The sequence below is a fragment of the Hyperolius riggenbachi genome, chromosome 4, assembly GCF_040937935.1.
Source record: "Hyperolius riggenbachi isolate aHypRig1 chromosome 4, aHypRig1.pri, whole genome shotgun sequence".
NCBI classification, from domain to species: Eukaryota; Metazoa; Chordata; class Amphibia; order Anura; family Hyperoliidae; genus Hyperolius; species Hyperolius riggenbachi.
In genome coordinates, this window is record NC_090649.1 from 336416713 (window position 1) to 336439219 (window position 22507).

General features: G+C 42.3%; 1 protein-coding gene across 4 annotated transcripts in view; it reads right to left on the bottom strand.

Annotated features, from left to right (window-relative positions):
• ARID1B (AT-rich interaction domain 1B) overlaps positions 1-22507 on the bottom strand; it is a 703333-nt gene that overhangs the window by 84390 nt on the left and 596436 nt on the right. For all 4 annotated transcript variants that reach the window (XM_068231874.1, XM_068231873.1, XM_068231875.1 and 1 more), the window contains one exon: positions 18866-18993. In XM_068231874.1, coding sequence (XP_068087975.1) covers positions 18866-18993 — 128 coding nt within the window. The remainder of the gene's footprint in view (positions 1-18865; positions 18994-22507) is intronic.

The following is a 22507-nucleotide window of genomic DNA, read 5'->3' on the forward strand; positions in this document are numbered from 1 at the left end:
CAAATTGGTCACCCTCAGAGTCCTTTTCAAAACCTTTGAATACAGAGCCTTCTGTCATTCAGCCCCTACACTTTGGAACTCCTTGCTACAACCAATCAGGACATCTCTATCCCTGGAAGCATTTAAGTCCAAACTGAAAAGCCACCTGTTTGGTCTGGCATTTATGAACACCTGACTATTTCCTCTGTAACACAGTCCACCCTGCACCTATGTAGTATTCTCAAACATTTTGATGCTCTTTTAAAAAAAAAATATTTTATTGAATTTTAGAAACATTTTTAAGAGTTAACAAATGTAATATGCCAAGTCATCAGTATATTACAAACAACTCATTTGCATATGTGCATACTGAGGAAAAATGCAATATTTTATACTGAGTCCTCGAGAGGCAGCCCTATGGGTGTGCCTACTTGTTTAGCATGGGAACAAGTCCTGGTAAACAGCTGAGATAACTTTTGAACCAAACAAAAATAAGAGAAAAAACCCTACCCACTCTAGCTTAACTATAATCTCAAACAGATACTATCTTTTATAAATGAGCCAGGAAATGAGGGAGTTGGGCAGAACCACATACAATGAACCATGTCAGCAGATGGGTGCTTACACTTTGGACATTCAGCTCTATAGTCTGGTGGAGGTTGATTATATTTCATATTGAATGCATATTTAGCATGATAGAGGAAGAGGAGGTGAGATTCTCTCCATGCTTCACTAATTATAATTTGTCTATAAGTATTCAAGCCTTCTAGAATCTTTACTGTAAGTTGAGGGTGAGAGAAGTATTTATTCTATTTTTGCAAATTAAAAGAACTAAGTTCCTGAGCTTTAAGATTTTGTAGGCCCTTATGTAGCATGGAGAGGGAAAGTCTCCCATTTCCTGGACAAATAAAGTGATCAAAAGGGGTGAGAGACATTATTGGTCTTACATTATACCAAATACCAAATATTTGAGAACATAAGGTCTGACCTGGCCATAAACTTCTCATTGGTTTCCCACCTGAGAAAAGCATTGTGTTGCATGCCTGGAAAAAGTCAGGTGTGCCCCACAATGGTGTTTAGATATCTTCCATGGGAGATGAGATAGTTTCCTCACTTCCTTCCAAGTGATCATTGTATCTCAGATTACAACATTACACTTTAACCTGAAAGGTACATTAGCCCATGAGGAGTGTAGAAGCCTTGTAAGGGTCTAGGGTTCAGCTAGAGCACTTTCCAGAGTAAAGTTAGAAAATTCAGAGGTGTTAGATAACCAGTCTCTTACATGTCGTAACATACATGCGAGATTATAGAGACGTATAGTAGGTAGATTAAGGCCTCCCAGTTGTTTAGGTAGCTGCAGTCTGTCTAATCTGATTCGGGATCTCTTAAGGCTCATACACACGGGGTACGGCCGTCGCCGCAACCACGTGGCACGCGCGTGTTGGGGCGACGGTTCGCCCGTGTGTATGATGCGCGCGCCCCGAACCGTCGCCCGTCGGAGCTGTCGCCAGGCAATTGACATGTTCAATCGCCGGCTACAGCCGTCGCCGCAACCTCGCCGGAACTGTCGCCAGTCCCGCATGTGTATGCGGGATAGCGACAGCTACCCACACACAGCACACGGAGCTTTCGGCGGGGGGGAGGAACCTCGGCAACAGCTTCCGCCGCATCGCTAATCCCTCTGCTGCAGTGTGGATGAAGAGGGACTTGGCGACGAGCTATCGCCGAACTGTCGCGCACACGCTCCCGTGTGCTAGCGACGGCTACAATTGTCCCCCCGTGAGTACTTAGCTTTACCCTTCCATAAAAACCTGGAGATCTATTTCTATGCACTTTGAGGCCTATGGGAGTAAAGCTCTTTACAAATGTTATTGTATTATATGCTGTATTATTTCTCCTGGTTTTTGTATTATTTCTTAATAGAACAACAATACCGATAAGTGTATGAGAAATAAATACATGCAACACGGGAGTCAAAAATGGCTCAATCAGTCCTATATTGTACAGAGAGAGTGTGGACAATTTTGCCACTAATTTAACAATGGTTATATATAAAGCTATTTGGATAAAAATCAAAGAAATAGCCCCTTAGAGGGCCCCTGTCTATATGGGTGTCTTTGCTGATCCCGCCATACTTACAATAGATACATATCCGACACAAGTGGGAATCTCTGTGTCAGATGAGTGGGGTGTAGCTAGCCCTGTGATATAGAACAGTGGTGTCTGATTTGCAGTGCACCATAGACCTCAGATTCAAGGAGGTTAAAAACATAAAAAAGTAGGGAGTGCTAGATATATTTACAGTGCTACACAGTGCTTGACATGATTCATCTTATACAGATTTCATCAGGAGCTGAATATTGTGCAAAAATACATATATACAGAACCCCCCACCACAAGCATAACCCCCAGCATAACGCTCAAGTCAGAGCTGAGGTGATCATTGACAATGGGATTTAAATATGCTCCAGGTGATGAATCTCCCACTCCATCTTGGGTGTGTCAGAGTTTAGACCGCTCCTCCCAATGTATTAGTCATGCTCCTCATGTACCTCTATCCTAATGTCATAATGCTAAAAGGAACAACACGTTTGGGCCCTGCACCCAGGATGATTTAGTGACAGGCTACACCATATCTCCTTAGTGCACAGCCATCAGCCAAATAAGGAAATCCATTACGGGCCAACATTTCTTGTACAGTGTATGACATCACTTCCGCGTTTCACGTGGATGCGTAAAAAGTGATGCGTGGAACGCGTCATGCGTAAACCCATCGTCACCCAGGGTGACGCATATACACATACACGTGGAATGCAAGGAAGCGTCAAAAGACTGAATTGTGGTCCTCGTGGGAACCATAAACTGGTGAAGCATCACTTGACAAATCCCTTCACCTAGAAAGCATGCACTGTCTCCATTATCTAGTGTGTGTAGGTGATGGCTTCACTTTTAACAGCAGGCTCCACTGGGTTCATAAAGTTGAATTAAAGTGCAGATCATGTCATTAAACATTCACAGAGATTTCTGACAAGTATCAAAGATAGGAGGTACATACAGAGGGAGGGGGTGGGGGGAAAAATCTAGATCTGTCAGATCAAACATCACACTGGAGATGCAGTATGCCAGTGGTGGTGAGACCGGGGAAGGTCACAATATAAAGCACCCACAGGGTTACAACGACCAGATCGACCAATGTGCAGTTACAGAAAACTTGCCAGTACAAAATCTTCATTAAAGGGACTCCGAGCAGTGCAGAAACTATGGAAAGATGCACATCATTTTAAAGCTCTCTTTCTCCTCTTTCCAATGATATATAAACCGCCACCCTACGCCTTTTAGTTTTCGCTATTTTCGCGATTGAATTTGCCGCGGCCGTGATTTCGATCGCGAAAATAGAGAAAAATAAAAGGCGTAGGGCAACGATTTAGGTGTCGTCAGAAAGAGGAGAAAGAGAGCTTTAAAATGATATCCATCTTTCCATAGTTATTTTGTATTACACAGGGCGACTTTTTGTCAAAGTCAGCAGCTGCATTCAGCAGAATGGAGCTTCTGACACTGGGGAAAGTGTCGTCCTGTGTAATACAATATAACTATGGCTTGAGGAATATCATTTTAAAGCTCTCTTTCTTCTCTTTCTGACGACACCTAAATCGTTGCCCTACTGTAACGATTGTGGAACTTTCCCCGTGATCAGCGCACAACGCGTGCGCTGACACGGCGGAAATCCTCCACAAGCGTATAATTTGCAGGAACCCAGCAAAAGGTGCTACGCACCCGTAGAGGGAAAATTCCTGTCGGCAGATGGCGCTGGGGAGTGCAGAGGAACCAATCCTCTGTACCTCCACAAATGCCAGACAGGAATTGTACAAAACGCAGAACGCAATCGCAAGAGAGGCGATTGCGAATGAGAATGAGCAAAGGGACAGGTTGTATGTGTGTGTGCCAATCCAGTCGCCACCCCGCAACCGCACACACACAACAGCAGATATGAAATAGGAACGCGATCGCGAGAGGTGCGATCGCCAGACGAGACACAAGGCAGATCAGAACAGAATACGAGGGTAGCAAAGGCACAGCAAATAATACAATGAGGAGATACGGAAAATAACAAATGCTAGCTAACCGCGAACACCGCACTCATTCGCAACAGTGCACGCGGTTATGCGCGGTCTCCACGTGATAAGCACAATAGAGACAAGCACGCCTAACTAACCATTAACAGACAAACATGAAACACAGGACGCGAGCGCTTGCTTAACGGTTACCTCACCGAGCCTCCAGCAAGCGTAGCAGACAGACACACGAAAACAGGGACAAGCGAGAGATAGGATCCACAGCACTAGCGAAAAGTGGCTAGCGCGATCCAAGTACAGAGTAGCAGAACAGAAGGATCCCCAGCGCCAGCGAAAAGTGGCCAGCGCGATCCCAGAAGACAGAACAGAAGGATCCCCAGCGCTAGCGAAAAGTAGCTAGCGCGATCCCAGGAGACAGAACAGAAGGATCCCCAGCGCTAGCAAAAAGTAGCTAGTGCGATCCCAGGAGACAGAACAGAAGGATCCCCAGCGCTAGCAAAAAGTAGCTAGTGCGATCCCAGGAGACAGAACAGAAGAGATAGCTGGTAGCAACCGCTGCACCAGCTATACTCCAAGAACAGAGATCAGAACCATTTCCTGTCAACCACCATAGGGACAGGACAATGGCAAACAGGCAAGACAAGACAGAACAGGCAATACAGATAATACAATCCTAACAGCACTAGGGAAATCTGCCTAGCGCAGATTTAGGAATTACTCTAAGCTGATGTTCAAACAGAGAGCAAGGCTGACACCCCACCAGGAGTGTTACATAGGACGAAATCCTTATGAACAGCGAGGCATTGTGGGAAAGACATAGTACTTATAGTACACGCCTCCAATGAATGTGGCCAGGCAATTTGCATGACAACGTATGCAAATTCCTCTGCAAGCACAAGCTGCAAAACTGACAGAAGCTGTTCTTTCCAGAGTCCTGCAGCATGCAAACCTACACAATGGTCAAAAGGCTGGCTGCCTGCACAGGCAGCTGAGCAAATCATCACAGTACCCCCCCCTCCAGGGTCGAATTCCAGACGACCCTCAAAACTGCTATTAGCAACAGACTCAAACTGAAGACTCATGAAGGTCAGGACAGCCCGACAAGGTCCAATTCCAGAGTCAGTCCACCCGAAACCGACCTCATCGGAAACAGAAGCCACCGAAACATGCCTATCAGTACCACCAGTCTCAGTATAACACCCATCAGGACTGTGAACGCCAGAGAAGAAGTCATCGACACCCTCCAGACAATACCCACCACCTTCCAAGGAGCGTCCGAAAATACCAAACCTGCCACAATACCTGTTCGAAGTGTCCCTTACAACACAAAAGCCACCGTTGATCTTATCCAGGGGACCAAGCAAAATTTCTCCCGGAATCTCCCAGAACCTTTTGAAGCTCCACAGAGATCCCAAGAGGGCAGAACAATCACCAGGCTCACATGGAGAATTACCAAGAACCCCCATGGAACCAATGACAATTCCGGATTCAGAATTACGAGGACACCCATCAAGATCAAGACTTTCAGGGACCACTTCTGGGCATGCAAGCAGGCAGGCTAAATCAGAGCATGTCTCCACCGAGGAAGCATCTGAGTACGCTGGTAACCGAGGCACACTTGGGCTTTCTGGGTCACAGAGCACACTGGGGTACACCAGCACAGGAGAAACCTCAGGACATGTCGGGGAACTGCCAACCTCAGAGTCCGGCACGAGGAAACCAAAACCAGAACTGGGCAGAGAATCATCACGAGCAATGGTCTCAAGCACTGGACTTTCAAAAGAAGACTCGGATTCAAATTCGGAAATTTCTGTGACTGTAATATCATCATTGACTACACATGACTGAAGCTCCACCAGAGCTGAAAAGGTAGCCAGCAAGGCAGCAATGCCTACGGAAGAGGGCAACACCTCAGAAAGACTTAGGGGACAGGAGACATCTCCTACAAGTTCTGCACCCTTTGGGAGGAACTCGGAGACCTCCAGAACATCAAACAAGACCTCAGGAACATCATTTTTCAAGTTTTCTAGGAAGGATTCTGAACTATCCATGTTACAGGGCAAAACTGGAACTTTATTTTGTGGACAGGGCAGATGTCCCAGGAATGGTTCCACCATAACCTGAGACTGGATCTCATCATCATGAGGGGAATGTACAGGTATATTTACTGGAACACACACTGACTCCCTAACTTCATTCTCACTGTACCCAGAATTCTGTGTGGCAGTCAAACTAGCTTTTAACTCCAAAACTGCAGAGAAACAAGTAAAAATAGCAGCAATACCTAGACGAGCCTCTAGGGGCAGGGCAGGAGATATTGTACAAGGCAATGTTGACTCATCCAGAGTACAGGGTGGAGAGTCAAAACTTCCCTCAGAGCAAGAAAGGGACTCACAAATGTCAGTGTGATTGGACATCATATTGTTATTCATGGTACAGGGCAGGTTCAGAGAAAGCGTCTCTGAATAAGGCAAAGAGGGTTCAGCATCAGATTCGCAAAACCGAAGCGCTGTCTCACTCTTAGATTCGGCTAACAATGTCGAATCCGAGGAATCAGAACGCAAAACCTGCGAATCAAAATTCACTTTAGGTTGTGAAACTGACGCTTCTATAGCGCAAACCTCCGCGATCTGCGGAGCAGACTGCAAGGCATCTAGGACCGAAACGATGGAGCAACTGTCCCCAGGCAACGGGCCCTTACAGGTGTGAACAGGGTGAGACAGAGACTCATCTGCAGAAGAAATAGTGACATCAACAGGACAAACTTTATTAGGCATATTAAATCTACCTTTGACGCTGCATAGTCGAGAACTTTTCCCCATAGCAGGGTCACAGACGGAAGATCTCAAAGATCTGTTTCTAAATGACAAAGGATCCCACACATCCTTGAGGAAACCGGCAGACTCATGCCGATCACAATCTGCAGGAACATCCGAGAAACAGGCATCAGATCGCACAGATTCAAACTGCACACTGTCAGGAGCGAATCCTTCAGGATTCGCACAGGAATCAACCACAGCGGCACACTCATTCATTTCAGATTGCACAAAGTCAAGACTCACATGCTTTACCCCAGAAAGGCAGGAACAATCATCCGACAACGATGTCTCTTTATTGGAATCAATTGGTTGGTGTGTGTGCAACTCATCCAAAATCGTTTGCCATACATAGATCACCACATCCACATCATCCTTGTCACATTCATCGGAATCAATCAGAAGGTACATAGAGTCAAGACAAGCATTCAAGACATCTTCGCTTTTTGCGATGTAAAAATCGCAAAAGGCTTTCCAATCAAAATCGAATTCCTCCAGCAAGGCCCCAACATCCCAGGAAGCAAATGGGGGTTCAAACAGGCCAGTATCAAGATAATCTCCATAGGGTTGGAGTTCAGGAAAAAGAACAGATTTTTTAACTGCTTTAATGTAGTGTGCGATCCTACCTATAGCAGGATCCACATAAGCTTTGGATTGGGGCAAAAAAGCCAGAGACGGAACAACATCATTACAAACATCAATAGGAAGTGTTTTATTCCGATGCTTGCGTCTTTTAGTTTTTCTCTTTTTCGCCATTTTGCATGTCTGCTGTTTAAAACCTGAAGTGGCAACAGACACATTGAACTGATTGTCATACTGAAAAGTTTTGCATGGAAGGGAAAGATCAGCTGACTTATCAGCAGCTACACACTCAATCAGAGCAGGTGGTAAGCCAGGCAGTTTAAACCAGTGAGAGAATATCACTGCAAGCAACTGATATAGATTACCATTCCAAGAATTGATTTTTAACAGATTATATGCCCAGGTGAACAAATCGTCTTTTAAGAGCACATAGGCAAACAGAAGCGCCGACGTGGACGGATCAGAAATCTGAAAGGTGGGATTCAGACAAAACCTCACACATTCAGAAAGAAATTCCGCCTTGGTCTCTGAATTAAGCCTTTTAAAGCTCTTAAAGACACAGGACCCAAACTCGACAAAATCGTACAAATCGGAATTTCCGTCTACACTGGGGTTTTGGGTTGGGCTGTTCATACTGTAACGATTGTGGAACTTTCCCCGTGATCAGCGCACAACGCGTGCGCTGACACGGCGGAAATCCTCCACAAGCGTATAATTTGCAGGAACCCAGGAAAAGGTGCTACGCACCCGTAGAGGGAAAATTCCTGTCGGCAGATGGCGCTGGGGAGTGCAGAGGAACCAATCCTCTGTACCTCCACAAATGCCAGACAGGAATTGTACAAAACGCAGAACGCAATCGCAAGAGAGGCGATTGCGAATGAGAATGAGCAAAGGGACAGGTTGTATGTGTGTGTGCCAATCCAGTCGCCACCCCGCAACCGCACACACACAACAGCAGATATGAAATAGGAACGCGATCGCGAGAGGTGCGATCGCCAGACGAGACACAAGGCAGATCAGAACAGAATACGAGGGTAGCAAAGGCACAGCAAATAATACAATGAGGAGATACGGAAAATAACAAATGCTAGCTAACCGCGAACACCGCACTCATTCGCAACAGTGCACGCGGTTATGCGCGGTCTCCACGTGATAAGCACAATAGAGACAAGCACGCCTAACTAACCATTAACAGACAAACATGAAACACAGGACGCGAGCGCTTGCTTAACGGTTACCTCACCGAGCCTCCAGCAAGCGTAGCAGACAGACACACGAAAACAGGGACAAGCGAGAGATAGGATCCACAGCACTAGCGAAAAGTGGCTAGCGCGATCCAAGTACAGAGTAGCAGAACAGAAGGATCCCCAGCGCCAGCGAAAAGTGGCCAGCGCGATCCCAGAAGACAGAACAAAAGGATCCCCAGCGCTAGCGAAAAGTAGCTAGCGCGATCCCAGGAGACAGAACAGAAGGATCCCCAGCGCTAGCAAAAAGTAGCTAGTGCGATCCCAGGAGACAGAACAGAAGGATCCCCAGCGCTAGCAAAAAGTAGCTAGTGCGATCCCAGGAGACAGAACAGAAGAGATAGCTGGTAGCAACCGCTGCACCAGCTATACTCCAAGAACAGAGATCAGAACCATTTCCTGTCAACCACCATAGGGACAGGACAATGGCAAACAGGCAAGACAAGACAGAACAGGCAATACAGATAATACAATCCTAACAGCACTAGGGAAATCTGCCTAGCGCAGATTTAGGAATTACTCTAAGCTGATGTTCAAACAGAGAGCAAGGCTGACACCCCACCAGGAGTGTTACATAGGACGAAATCCTTATGAACAGCGAGGCATTGTGGGAAAGACATAGTACTTATAGTACACGCCTCCAATGAATGTGGCCAGGCAATTTGCATGACAACGTATGCAAATTCCTCTGCAAGCACAAGCTGCAAAACTGACAGAAGCTGTTCTTTCCAGAGTCCTGCAGCATGCAAACCTACACAATGGTCAAAAGGCTGGCTGCCTGCACAGGCAGCTGAGCAAATCATCACACCTACACCTTTTAGTTTTTCTCTATTTTCGCGATCGAAATCGCGGCCGCGACAATTTCAATCGCGAAAATAGCGAAAAATAAAAGGCCTAGGGCGGTGGTTTATATATCATTGGAAAGAGGAGAAAGAGAGCTTTAAAATGATGTGCATCTTTCCATAGTTTCTGCACTGCTCGGAGTCCCTTTAAGACCCTTGAGGGACAGCGTGTAAAAAAAATCCATTCTGATTCGCGTTGTAACAATTATTTGTCCAAGTTACCACCACGAATGCCCAATTTTCAGTGTTGAATCCTTTACAAAGAAATTTGCCCGATGTCTGATGAATGCTTTTCCTTCATATGTCGGGCAATGCTTGTGTCTTTTTTGTGGCTGATATCCCTCACATGTTCTAGAACAAGTTCCTTTAGGGGCCTAGTCGTTTTTTTGTTATATAGTTTGTTACAAGTTTGGCGGCATAGACGACTCCCTTGGTATTGCAGTTGATAAAGGAACGTATCGAGAATGTTCGGCCATTCGATGGGGCCTCAAAATTCGAAGGGGCTTCAAATATTTTCACTGTGGGCATGTGGGCACATGCCTTACAATACCCACACTTGAAAGAGCCATTGGGTTTGGGGAGAAACCATGTAGGTTTCACCGACCTGTATTTATTAAATGTGCTATGAACCAAACCAATATGTCTTTAAAGTTTGTTGTTTATCTGTACGTGATCACTGGTCGTGTGGGTATGATTCTGGTAAGATCTTTATCCTGATGTAGGATAGACCAATAATGCTCGATAGTGTTAAAAATAGTAATCATCGGTTAGTGTGGTACTGTGGGCAGTTGTTTTTGCGTTCGTATATGCCTTGTAGATGACACTCTCACCTTTCTCTCTAAATCTATTGGTTAATAAACTATTTTCCTTTTCAAATGCCTCTTCCATTGAGGAGTTATTGCGAGCCCGCAGGAACTGGCCAGTCGGGATCCCTGCTCTCAGAGATCTTGGGTGGGCACTGTTCCATCTTAGGAGGGAGTTCGTGGAGGTGGGTTTATTTCTAATGGTTTTTGGTGTGTGCACGCTAGCCGCATGCACACAGGTTTGGGTGGTAGGGGCGCTATGGCAATTGTGGTGTGCAGTTAATTTGAGAATCACAGGTTAACTGTTATGGACTAATACTGTACATTAGTGCTATATATTTCAGAGCCATTCTACAGTGTACTTTCATTTGGGGAGAAAACCACAGTACAGCTTGCATATAAAGAAAATAAAGAAAAAAAAAACAGTGCAGAGTTCTTTTTGGTTAGGCTAGTTTCACAGTGGGCATGTGTTATAATGTGTGTGAATTGCAGTGGAGATGGAACACAGGCTTTAATAAAAAAAACTTGCATGCAGCGAGGTAGAATAACGTGATCAGTCACAGTACAGTACTGTGAACAGGCTTATAGATTTGTATGGGCAGTGAGATGACATGCAGAATTATTCTGCAACACAAACTGAGCACTGTGAGCTAGGCCTCAGAGAAAAAATACTCTTCCAAGCCAAAATCAGGTGTCCAACAGCCACAGCCAACAAGAGTCAGCACACACAGCTCCCTGTATTAGAAGGGTTTCTAAGGATTCTAAGAGTGTGCACTCATTTGATTAGCCAATCTTACCATTTACATGTAGTATGAGAGTTTATCTGCTCATAGTATTCAACATCTGTTGGCCCTCATACTACATGAAGGTGATAAAATTGCCAGTCATTGACAAAATAAAATTGGATTTTTTTACCAGGCTTTAGAGTTAGCAAATACACCTACCTGTTATAACAAGTGTTAGCACATTCTGAAGCTGCAAACACACATCTGATTTTAGGTGAGATGTGCCAGAGATTTTATGATGCTGTGGTCCTTGATAGGGCATTGGAAAAGGTCAGGAAGCAGGACAGAGACCTATTGGTGGGATAGATGGGAGGGACTTTCCCCATTAACCACCCTGGCGTTCTATTGATTGCGGCAGGGTGGCGGCGCAGCAGTATTTTTTGCATTTTTTTAAAATCATGTAGCTAGCCTAGCGCTAGCTACATGATTCCCCCCTCCCTGCGGCATCCCGCCTACCCCTCCGATCGCCGCCGGCGATCAACCCTGTCCGGAAATCCCGTTCTGAACGGGATTTCCTTAAGGGCTTCCCCCATCGCCGTGACGACTAATGGAATGATGTCATCGACGTTGTGACATCACAGGGAGTCCTGATCCACCCCTCAGTGCTGCCTGGCACTGATTGGCTAGGTTGTGCACGGGGTCTCGGGGGTGGCCCTGTTACGCGGCGGGTAGTGGCGCATCGGTAGCGATCGGCGGCGATCGCGTCCAACACACAGCTAGCAAAGTGCTAGCTGCGTGTTTTAAAAAAAAATTGTGCAAATCGGCCCAGTAGGGCAGGAGCAGTGCACAGCGGCGGTCATGGACGAGCTCATACTGCCAAGAAGGTTAATGAAAGATCTAAGGAGAATGACAATTTTGTCTTTGTATTTCATTACACTCCTATGTCAGGAATATGTAAGCTGTGTTTTCTAACGTTTTATTTTATTAGCAAGTAGAGTTGAAGAAAAAATACCTTCTATTAGTTTGAAAGCTTTTTTTGACTCTTTTAATATTAGCCAATAAATGGTATCCCTCTGATTCAACTTTCCTGCTTAAAGGGAACCAGAGACGAACCTCCAGCCCCATAAGCTTGGATCGCTCCAACGCCGCCATCCTCCGCTACCTCTATCGCCGGTATCGGGTCCCGTCACTTCCGCCGGATGCGGCCAGTCTTCTGCATGCACAGGGGCTCCCTCCGGCTTTGTACGCATGCGCCTGCGCAGTACGGAGGGAGTGCACAGCGGTTGCGTCGACTGGCCGAAATGACGGGACCCAGTACCGGCGGACAGAGGCAGCGGAGAAAGGTGGTGTGGGAGCGATCCAGGCTGATGGGGCTGGAGGAAGCCCCAGGTATGTATAAATATGTTATCTTTTCGTCTCTGGGTCTCTTTAAGTCTATCGTAGATATTTTGGTAAGGAATGTTTACCACTCGCTTTATATACTTTGAACGTATATTTTACATAATACCTTATATTTACGATATGCGTTTTGACATACCATACACATTTTAAAAAACTATTTGTGCACAGATTGCTTACAGCAAGTTCTTAGCAACAGTTGACGCAGTAAAATATTTCATTTTATATAGTAAAAGAAACGTGTAGAGAAAATGTACAAGACCTACTAACTGATAATATAAATCTATGCTGTTATGGTGATGATTGCTATGGTAACATAAGTTTTACACTACATTAGAACTGCAGTCCATGCCTGCTGGCCTGACATATAGACTATAAGCATAATTAAGGGCCTTGTTAATAATGCAAAAAAGCCCTCCCCATAACTAACCATACAAGGCTGTGAATATAAAACAACTATATCATTTGTAAAAGGGTGCAGCATAAATATAAAACAACTATGTCGCTTGTTATCTTTAACTTTTATTTCCATACAAAATTTATTACAATAACCCATTACTTAACAAATAATTGTTTCTAAAACTATATAATTGTTTCTAAAACTGTTCCCTATGCTTTCTCAGAAAAAATTGTTTACATTTCAACTTTTTGCACTACAAGAAGCAGCTTCTGTGTTTTTCACTTGTGATTGAATGATCATTTTTCAACAAACTTACTTAAACTTTAATATAAGAAAAGTTTTGACCCCTCAATATTTTTTTATTCTAGGTTAACCGGTTCAGCACCGCAGTGTCGAAAACCTCATGCATCCGAGCAACGTTCACCTCCCATTCATTCGCCAATAACTTTATTGCTACTTATCACAATTAATTGATCTATATCTTGTTTTTTCCACCACTAATTAGGCTTTCTTTGGGTAGTACATTTTGCTAAGAATTATTTTTTTCTAAATCCATTTTAACAGGAAGCTTAAGAAAAAAATTCATTATTTCTCAGTTTTTGGCCATTATAGTTTGAAATGAATATACGCTACTGTAATTAAAACTCATGTATTTTATTTGCCCATCTGTCCCGGTTATTATACTGTTTAAATGATGTCCCTATCACAATTTATGGTGCCGATATTTTATTTAGAAATAGAGGTGCATTTTTTTCAATTTGCGTCCATCGCGATTTATAAGCTTATAATTTTAAATAATATAATAACATACTCTTTTGACATGCATATTGAAAAAGTTCAGACCATTGGGTAACTATTTATGTTGTTTTTGTTTGTTTTTTTATTGTATTTTTTTGTTTATTTTTTTTTAATAAAAAATGTATGTGGGTAATTTTTGTGTGGGAGGGAAACTGCTAATTTTAAATGTAAAGTAATAGAATTGTTTTATTTAAAACTTATGTGGGTGCAGTTTACTATTTGGCCACAAGATGGCCACAGTAAAAAAAAGTCCTGGATGCGAACGATCTCGCATCAAGGAACTAAAAAGGAGAGGAGATGTTTCCTGGGGGTAGAAATACTGCGCTCTCTGAATAGAAAGCATCGGTTTTTCTGCGGGGAATTTAGATCGGTGAATGGGAATTATATTCCCATTCACTGATCAGGGGATAGCGGCGGGCGGCGGGAGCGCGCGTCCAATCGCGCGCACCATGCGGCGGCAGCAGCAGTGCCTATCTGGACGAGGAAGCTCGTCCAGATAGACCGAACTGGTTAAAAAAAAAAAAACAATTATGTACTAATTTACATTACACAAAGAAAATGGGGGATTAAGGTTAGGAGCCCTCTGGGGGTTTTGGTTAGGCACCACCAGGGGGGGATGGGGTTAAGGTTAGGCACCACGAGGGGGGTCTTAGCAGGATAATGAGGTATGAAGTAGGCAGAGAACCTAAAAGGGGAGACAGATCAGATCAATTTCAGCAAAACTTAATTTCTCCAAACCCTGTCCAATAATAATTTATTTTTAATCAAAATAAATTATTACTAATTTAAATGTAATCAAAATTTAAATTATTGGTAACATATATCTAAAGTGAAAACCATTATCTTCTCTCCAAATAAAAGTATGTATTATAATATAACATGTTAAAAATAAATTTGTTCAAAATAATATAAAAACCCATCAAATGTCTGTACTTACAACAACACTTAAAAGAAACATCAATCAAAATGTGCTGCCCCATGAGCTACTTACTTGAGGTTTCCTCCAGGCCCTTGCAACCGACATGTCCCACGCAGCATCTCCACTCGCAGCCGCTGACCCGGGGTCCCCGCCGCTGCAGGGACTGAGAGCGGAGATGCTGTGAGGGACATGTTGGCTGTAAGGGGCTGGAGGAAGCCCTGGGTAAGTATATCATGGGGCAGCACATTTTGATTGATATTTCCTTTAAATAATGAATCTCACTGTACAAAAGCATTTTCATGTATGTGTGACATCCATTACATGAACAAGTTCTAGAAAGACTGCTTAAACAAGAAAGAACCCTGCCTGACATGTTTTTCACAGCTCATAGTGCCTCTTCAGCAGAAGCAGTGAACTAATAATAATTACTTGATGAATGAACAAATGCATCAAAAATTGACTTTTGTGGCCATTTGGTTTATGGAGGAACTAAAATCTCAAAATCTCAAGAGAATCTGGTACGTATGAGTACACACACACACACACACACACACACACACACACACACACACACACACACACACACACACACACACACACACACACACACACACACACACACACACACACACACACACACACACACACACACACACACACACACACACACACACACACACACACACACACACACACACACACACACACATATATATCATGCCAAAATGTTCAGCAGCGCTGTGCAGAGTATATTGTCCTGTCACTTTACTGTCCCTCTGAGGGCTCACAATCTAATCCCTACCATAGTCGTATGTCTATGTATGTATCGTGTAGTGCAGTGATGGCAATACTCTGACAACTCTAAGCATAACTCGGGGAGGCAGAGGCATGATGGGATTTGTAGTTTTGTCACAGCTGGAGTGCCAAGGTTAGCCATCACTGGTGTAGTGTATATATCATAGTCTAGGGCCAATTTTGTGGGGAGCCAATTAACTTATCTGTATGTTTTTGGAAAGTGGGAGGAAACCAGAGTACCTGGAGGAAACCCACACAGACATATGGGAAACATACAAACTCTGTGCATAGTGCCCTGGCTGGGATTTTGACGCAGGGCCCAGTGCTGCAAGGCAGGAGCGCTAACCAAACACGATTCCTCTTGGTAATTCTGTCTCACACTTCTCCATGTTATCTTATCTCTGTGAAGCTTTCAGCTATGATACACTAACTCTTCAAAAATATGGTGTATGTTGTATGTTCAAATGCATGCTGTACAAATTAGGCTTTAGCATAATACAACATAGCACTACACAAGCAAACTATCAGAAGTGCATCCACACCAATAAAAAACAAACTGAGAAAATGAGCCTCACTGAAATGTAAAGTGGTCCTAACCTTTTTTTACATAGAAATAGTGTTTATGAACATTAAATAGGCTAGCTGTGCCTTGGCTCTCTGCCAATGGAACATCATTTACACAAACCTTCCCACATCCAGCCAGATCTATGATTCTAAAGGTGGGCACACACCATACAATTTTTTAAATATCTGTTCAATTCAAGAATTGCAATCAATTTTTTCTGACTAATTGTAACATTTCAAAAATCTGACGAATGCACCACACACCTGTGTTAAATTTTTCCCCAATTATGATAAAAATGATTGGAAACTCTGAGAGAATTGCTTGGGTGTGTATATTATTAAATTGACAATATAACAAGCTTTGTAAAGCGCTGCGGAATATGTTGGCGCTATATAAATAAAAAAATAATAATAAATAATAATAATAATAACATACACCATACAATCTTTAGAGAAATTGAAGAAAAATATCTGTCATTCCGGACAGATAAAAATCGAAAAAACCAGGAAATCCGAATTTTTCAGTCGAATGAAAAAAAAGCTTTCGATTTTTTCGGGAGATCCGATCGTTTTTATCGAATTTCTGTAAAAGCGGATCATTTTATTGTATCGTGTGTGGCCACCTTAAGATTCTACCTCCTTCTATGTAGGTTGGCACAAGGAAGATTTATGTATTACCAGAACTATTTATATTTAATATAGTCTGATTAGACGTATTAGGTAAAAGAAAGCAGATATTTTACCACAATATGTGTCAGGCACCACCAACTCTGCTCTTTAACCATTTATAGGGATTGATTATATTAAAAAAATTGCTACATTTTTAATCAATAAATGCTTGTTGCATTGTTATTCTACAGTTGTCATGGTATGCAACCTGATCATCAAAAATGTTATTTTTCATGATCAGGCTTCACACCATGACTACTTTATTTATTATTTTAATTGTCATACTGAGTTTTATGAAGAACATTTTCAAGTAAAATGTAATTGATTTTGTATGTGGTCCTCACTATATACTGGTGTAATTCCAAAGCTTGAGACATTGCCACTATATTGTCTCCAAATAAATTCCTATTCTTATGGAGGCCTAGTGTTTACATTCATCCTCTTTTTGACCAATTTTGTAAGTACTCAAAATAGGGTGTGTGTGTGTGTGTGTGGGGGGGGGGGGGGGGGGGTGGGCAGGCCCTCTTTGGCTGTCCATACACTTCATCATTTAACAAAAAAAAAACATATCAGAAAAGATGCTACTACAGACAAAAAAGTATATGAAAATGAATTGTGATCAGTGGCACAGCAATAGGGGGTGCAGAGTTTGTGACCGCACCGGGGCCCTTGGGGCAAAAACACAGTTTTAGCTCTCTGTTGGTCCTGTGCTGGTAATAATCACTTTTATAGATGTTTTAAATAGTTGTAAACATTAACAAACTGTTTCATATCCCCTTCTTGCACCTCTGACACTGTTGATGTCCTTGGCAGGTTTTGGAGCAACGTATCAATTGTTATGTATAGAGAGCTTGGGGGGCCCAATGTAAAACTTGCACCAGGGACCAGAGCTCTTTAGCTACGCCACTGATTGTGATGCTCCTACACATTGCTTCTTACAGTTAATATACAAGCAATTTCTAGAATAGCATAGTATGAATAGCATAGTATTCAGAGGACTGCATCTGGCCTGGAGCTTAGAGATCCTCATTACCTTTAGTCACACCACTAAGTTGTATAGAGCAGTGGGTTTTGGTAAGGAAGGACTACAGTAAAAACTGCCATGGGGTTAGATTTAGTTAATCTAATCATGTACAGTCTTTAAAGTTTCCTTTTTGTTTTTAACTATGTCTGCACTTTATTTGATCTTCAAAATGAACAAATTGCATCTTCAATGTATTTTAGCCTATCACAGAGTGGGGCTGATTCAGTTCCAATGCACTTAGATGTGGTATCCTGTGCATGTATCACTGGTGGGCATTACAGCTTACTTCATACCTAATTAAGTAAACATACATGAAGTTTACTGTACAGGCATGCGAGTAAACAAGACACATCACATGCCGTTGTTGGCTCAACATGCTTGTTCAGCGACTACAACCTAGCTTACTTTCCATAATGCTGAATGCAATCAGCTTTACAGAATGAACATAAATCCTCCCCTCTGTGGCTTTAAACACCCCCACCCACTTCCCATTGGCAATAGGAGCAGGCAAAACCCTAGAAGTGAGAAAGCTTATATAGCTATCGACAGTGGGTAACAAGTTCCTTTACACAGGAAGGATGACATGGCCTCCTCCTCCTCACAATGAAAATGCCAGCAGTGTGTACATCTTAACCTAGTCTTTAAAGGACACCTGAAGTGAGTGGAAATTGAAGGCTGCCACATTTATTGCATTTTAAACCATGCTAATTGCCTGGCTGTCCTGCTAATCCTCTGCCTGTAATACTTTTAGCCATAGACCCTAAACAAGCATGTAGATCAGATCTTTGATTGCTTGTTTCAGGTACGTGATTCAGACATTTCAGATCCATGAAAGATCAGCAGGAAACCAGGCAACTGATATTGTTTTAAAGGAAATAAATATATCCTTCATATCCTATTTACTTCAGTTGTCCTTCAAGCCATACACAAAAGGTACATTTGGTTGTACTGAGTTAGCAAATATTTTAGCAAACTCTGTAAATATGTTAATTGATACAAATAATTACTTGTTAATTAATACAAAACTTTGTGAAGACTACAAAATCCTTAAAAAAAGGGGATATAAAACAGGCATTCTTCTCAACAAAGTCATCTTCTGAATCAAGCCCAGTTTATCCAGTTGAGGACAACTTCACAGTAAGAATATTTTTTTTTGCACATTTTATACACAACCTGTAGCATTTTCCAGCATGGGAATACTGCATGGGAAATAGTTAAACATAAAACAAATTACCTGCTGAGCTGTTCATCATATTGTATGCTTGTGGATTCATCATGCCAGTGTTGTTGTTCAAGGACTGGTTGTATGGACAATTTGATCCCATAAGGCCACTCTGGTTCACCCCAGGGAACCCACTTTGTCTGTATGATCAAGAAAACAAGCAAACATTTATGATTTACCTGTAACTACAAATATTTCACTTTATATTGATAGATAATTGCATATGCAACTGTAAAACCATAAATATCTCATTCCCTGAATGTCAGTAATTTTAAACATGCATGTGTTCACGTTGAGAAAGGGTACAGTGTATCTAGCTGTATTTGTATTTCTTAAATATTCACTGCAATAAATATGTACAATAAGATATTAAGGTAAAATACTGCTCATGCTATAAAATAGACAGTAGGTGTTAATTGCCATTTCTATAAGTGGTACAGCATCTGTCACATAACATTTAACAAATGGCAATACAATGAATAGTGTTTTTATACTTGTCAAAACATGGCAAGAAGAACTGCAAACTGGGCTTAGCAATTTTTAGCACACTTAATTTATGATACAAGCAAATAACATTGAAAGAAAAAACAGACTTCAAGGTAAAAGCTGCTTAGATTCCTCTTGCTAAATTTACAAACCATTTTTAGCCCTTGGGAATTACAGGAGAGGCCTGCTAACAATAAGTGTGCTTTTTCTTTTATCAAATAATAAACCTATCCTAAGGTTTAGCTTTAAAGTCTGCTCTAACTAGAAGATTTTACAGGAAAATATTTACATTTCTACAACATACGAAGAATAATGTCAGTACTGAAAAGGAGATTCAATGTAAACTTTTTTGATTTACAATTATTTCAATATAAGTCCCCCTATATTTTAAAAAAAATGCTGGAAATGCTTGCAACAGAAATTAGGGCTACAGTTCTCCAGGTTTAAAAAAGACATTTGTTCATCAAGTTCAACCTCTTGAACCTTTAGCCTCTTGAACCTTTTACCTTGCTGCTTTCTTTTTTTTTTATTGTATGTGCCCATACAACCTTGGATGAACTTATACATGATAAATTGATTGCCTCTCTTTCCAAGATACGTAAGCCCAATTTGCCTAATGTTTCTAAACCGTTTTTGTAACCATTCTAAGTCTTGTCTTTAATGTGATGCCCAAAACTGTTTTCCATATACTGTATGTCCCCACAAGGGTTTTATATACGGACAGTAATATACTAGCATTCTGTGTTTTGATTATCTTTTTATAAGTCCCATATTTAGTGCCTTTAATGGTCTATCTCTTTTTTTTTTTTTTTAGTTCTGCAGACTTAATTTTATCTCATAATTCAGTGACATAACTCCATGGTACATAAGTTTGGGCAACCTTGTTAATCATGATTTTCCTGTATAAATCGTTGGTTGTTACAAAAAAAAAAAGTCAGTTAAATATATCATACTGTATAGCAGACACACACAGTGGTATTTGAGAAGTGAAATGAAGTTTATTGGATTTACAGAAAGTGTGCAATAATAGTTTAAATAAAATTAGGCAGGTACATACATTTGTCATTTTATTGATTCTAAAACCTTTTGAGCGAATTATTGGAACTCAAATTGGCTTGGTAAGCTCAGTGACCCCTGACCTAAATACACAGGTGAATCCAACTATGAGAAAGAGTATTTAAGGGGGTCAATTGTAAGTTTCCCTCCTCTTTTCATTTTCTCTGAAGAGTAGCACCATGGGGGTCTCAAAAAAACTCTCAAATGACCTGAAGACAAAGATTGTTAACCATCATTGTTTAGGGGAAGGATACAGAAAGCTGTCTCAGAGATTTCAGCTGTCTGTTTCCATAGTTAGGAACATATTGAGGAAATGGAAGACCACAGGCTCAGTTCAAGTTAAGGCTCAAAGTGGCAGACTAGAAAAAATCTTGGATAGACAGAAACGACAAATGGTGAGAATAGTCAGAGCCAACCCACAAACCAGCACCAAAGACCTTCAACATTATCTTGCTGCAGATTGAGTCACTGTATATCGTTCAACCATTCGATACACAGCACAAACAGAGCCTCTTGAGTTATGCTAAGCACATTTGGACAAGCCAGCTTCATTTTGGAATGAGGTGCTGTGGACTGATGATTGGGCATAACAAGAGGAAAAAGAACACAGCATTCCAAGAAAAACACCTGCTACCTACAATAAAAAATGGTGGTGGTTCCATAATGCTGTGGGGCTGTGGGGCCAGTGCGGTAACTGGGAATCTTGTCAAAGTTTAGGGACACATGGATTCCTCTCAGTATCAGCAGATTCTGAAGACCAATCAGTGACAAAGCTGAAGCTGCGCTGGGGCTGAATCTTTCAACAAGTCAACGACCCTAAACACCACTCAAGATCCACTAAGGCATTCATGCAGAGGAACAAGTACAACATTCTGGAAGGGCCATCTCAGTCCCCAGACCTGAATATAATTGAAAATGTGTGATGTGAGTTAAAGAGAGCTGTCCATGCTCGGAAGCCAACAAACCTGAATGAACTAGAGATGTTTTGTAAAGAGGAATGGTCCAAAATGCCTGTAATCAGAATCCAGACTCTCATTGGAACCTACAGGAAGTGTTTAGTGGCTGTAATTTCTGCAAAAGCAGGATCTACTAAATATTGATTTCATTTCTTTTTTGTGGTGCCCAAATTTATGCACCTGCCTAATTGTGTTTAAACAATTATTGCACACTTTCTTTAAATCCAATAAACTTAATTTCACTTCTCAAATATCACTGTGTGTGTCTCCTATATGATATATTTAACTGACATTTTTTATTGTAACAACCAACGATTTATACAGGAAAATCATGACGATTAACAAAGTTGCCCAAACTTTCACAACTCACTGTATATAAGGGTAGAGATGGCCCAAACGGTTTGCATGCGAACGCGAACTTCGGTGGTTCGCGTTCGTGGTGAACCGCGAACTATATGCGAAATCGACCCGCTCCCTATACTACATCATTAGGCTCAACTTTGACCCTCTACATCACAGTCAGCAGACATATGGTAGCCAATCAGGCTACGCTCCCTCCTGGAGCCCCCCCTTCCCTTATATAAGGCAGCTGCGTTGGCCATTTCCCTCACTCGGTGTGGCTGCAGTAAATAGAAAAGGGAGAGGTTGCTGCAGAGGCATAGGGAAAGCTTAGTTAGGCTCTTGTTAGGCTTGTTAGCTTGCTCCTTGCTGATACTTATTGCTAAGAAGCACCCCAAAACAGCTCTTTTGAGAGCTAATGTTCTTTACATGTGTTTTTTTTTTGTGTGGCCCACTGACACTTGCATATAAAGCCCTGCTGTCAGTCGCAGCTGGCCCTTGCTAATTGATACTGTGCAAGGCCCTGCACATTCAGTGACTACCTTTTCACTGCACCTGTGTGGGACAGCTGCATATTTGTAATACCAGTCACTGCATACATGTTCAGGGTACCTGTGTGTGTGACAGGCAGCTGCACATTGTATTGATATCAGTCGCTTCATACCTGTTCAGTGCACCTGCATGACAGCATGCAGTGTTACATTACATACCAGTCACTGCATACCTGTTCAGGGTACCTGTGTGTGTGTGACAGGCGCTGCACATTGTATTGATACCAGTCACTGCATGCCTGTTCAGTGCACCCGCGTGACAGCAC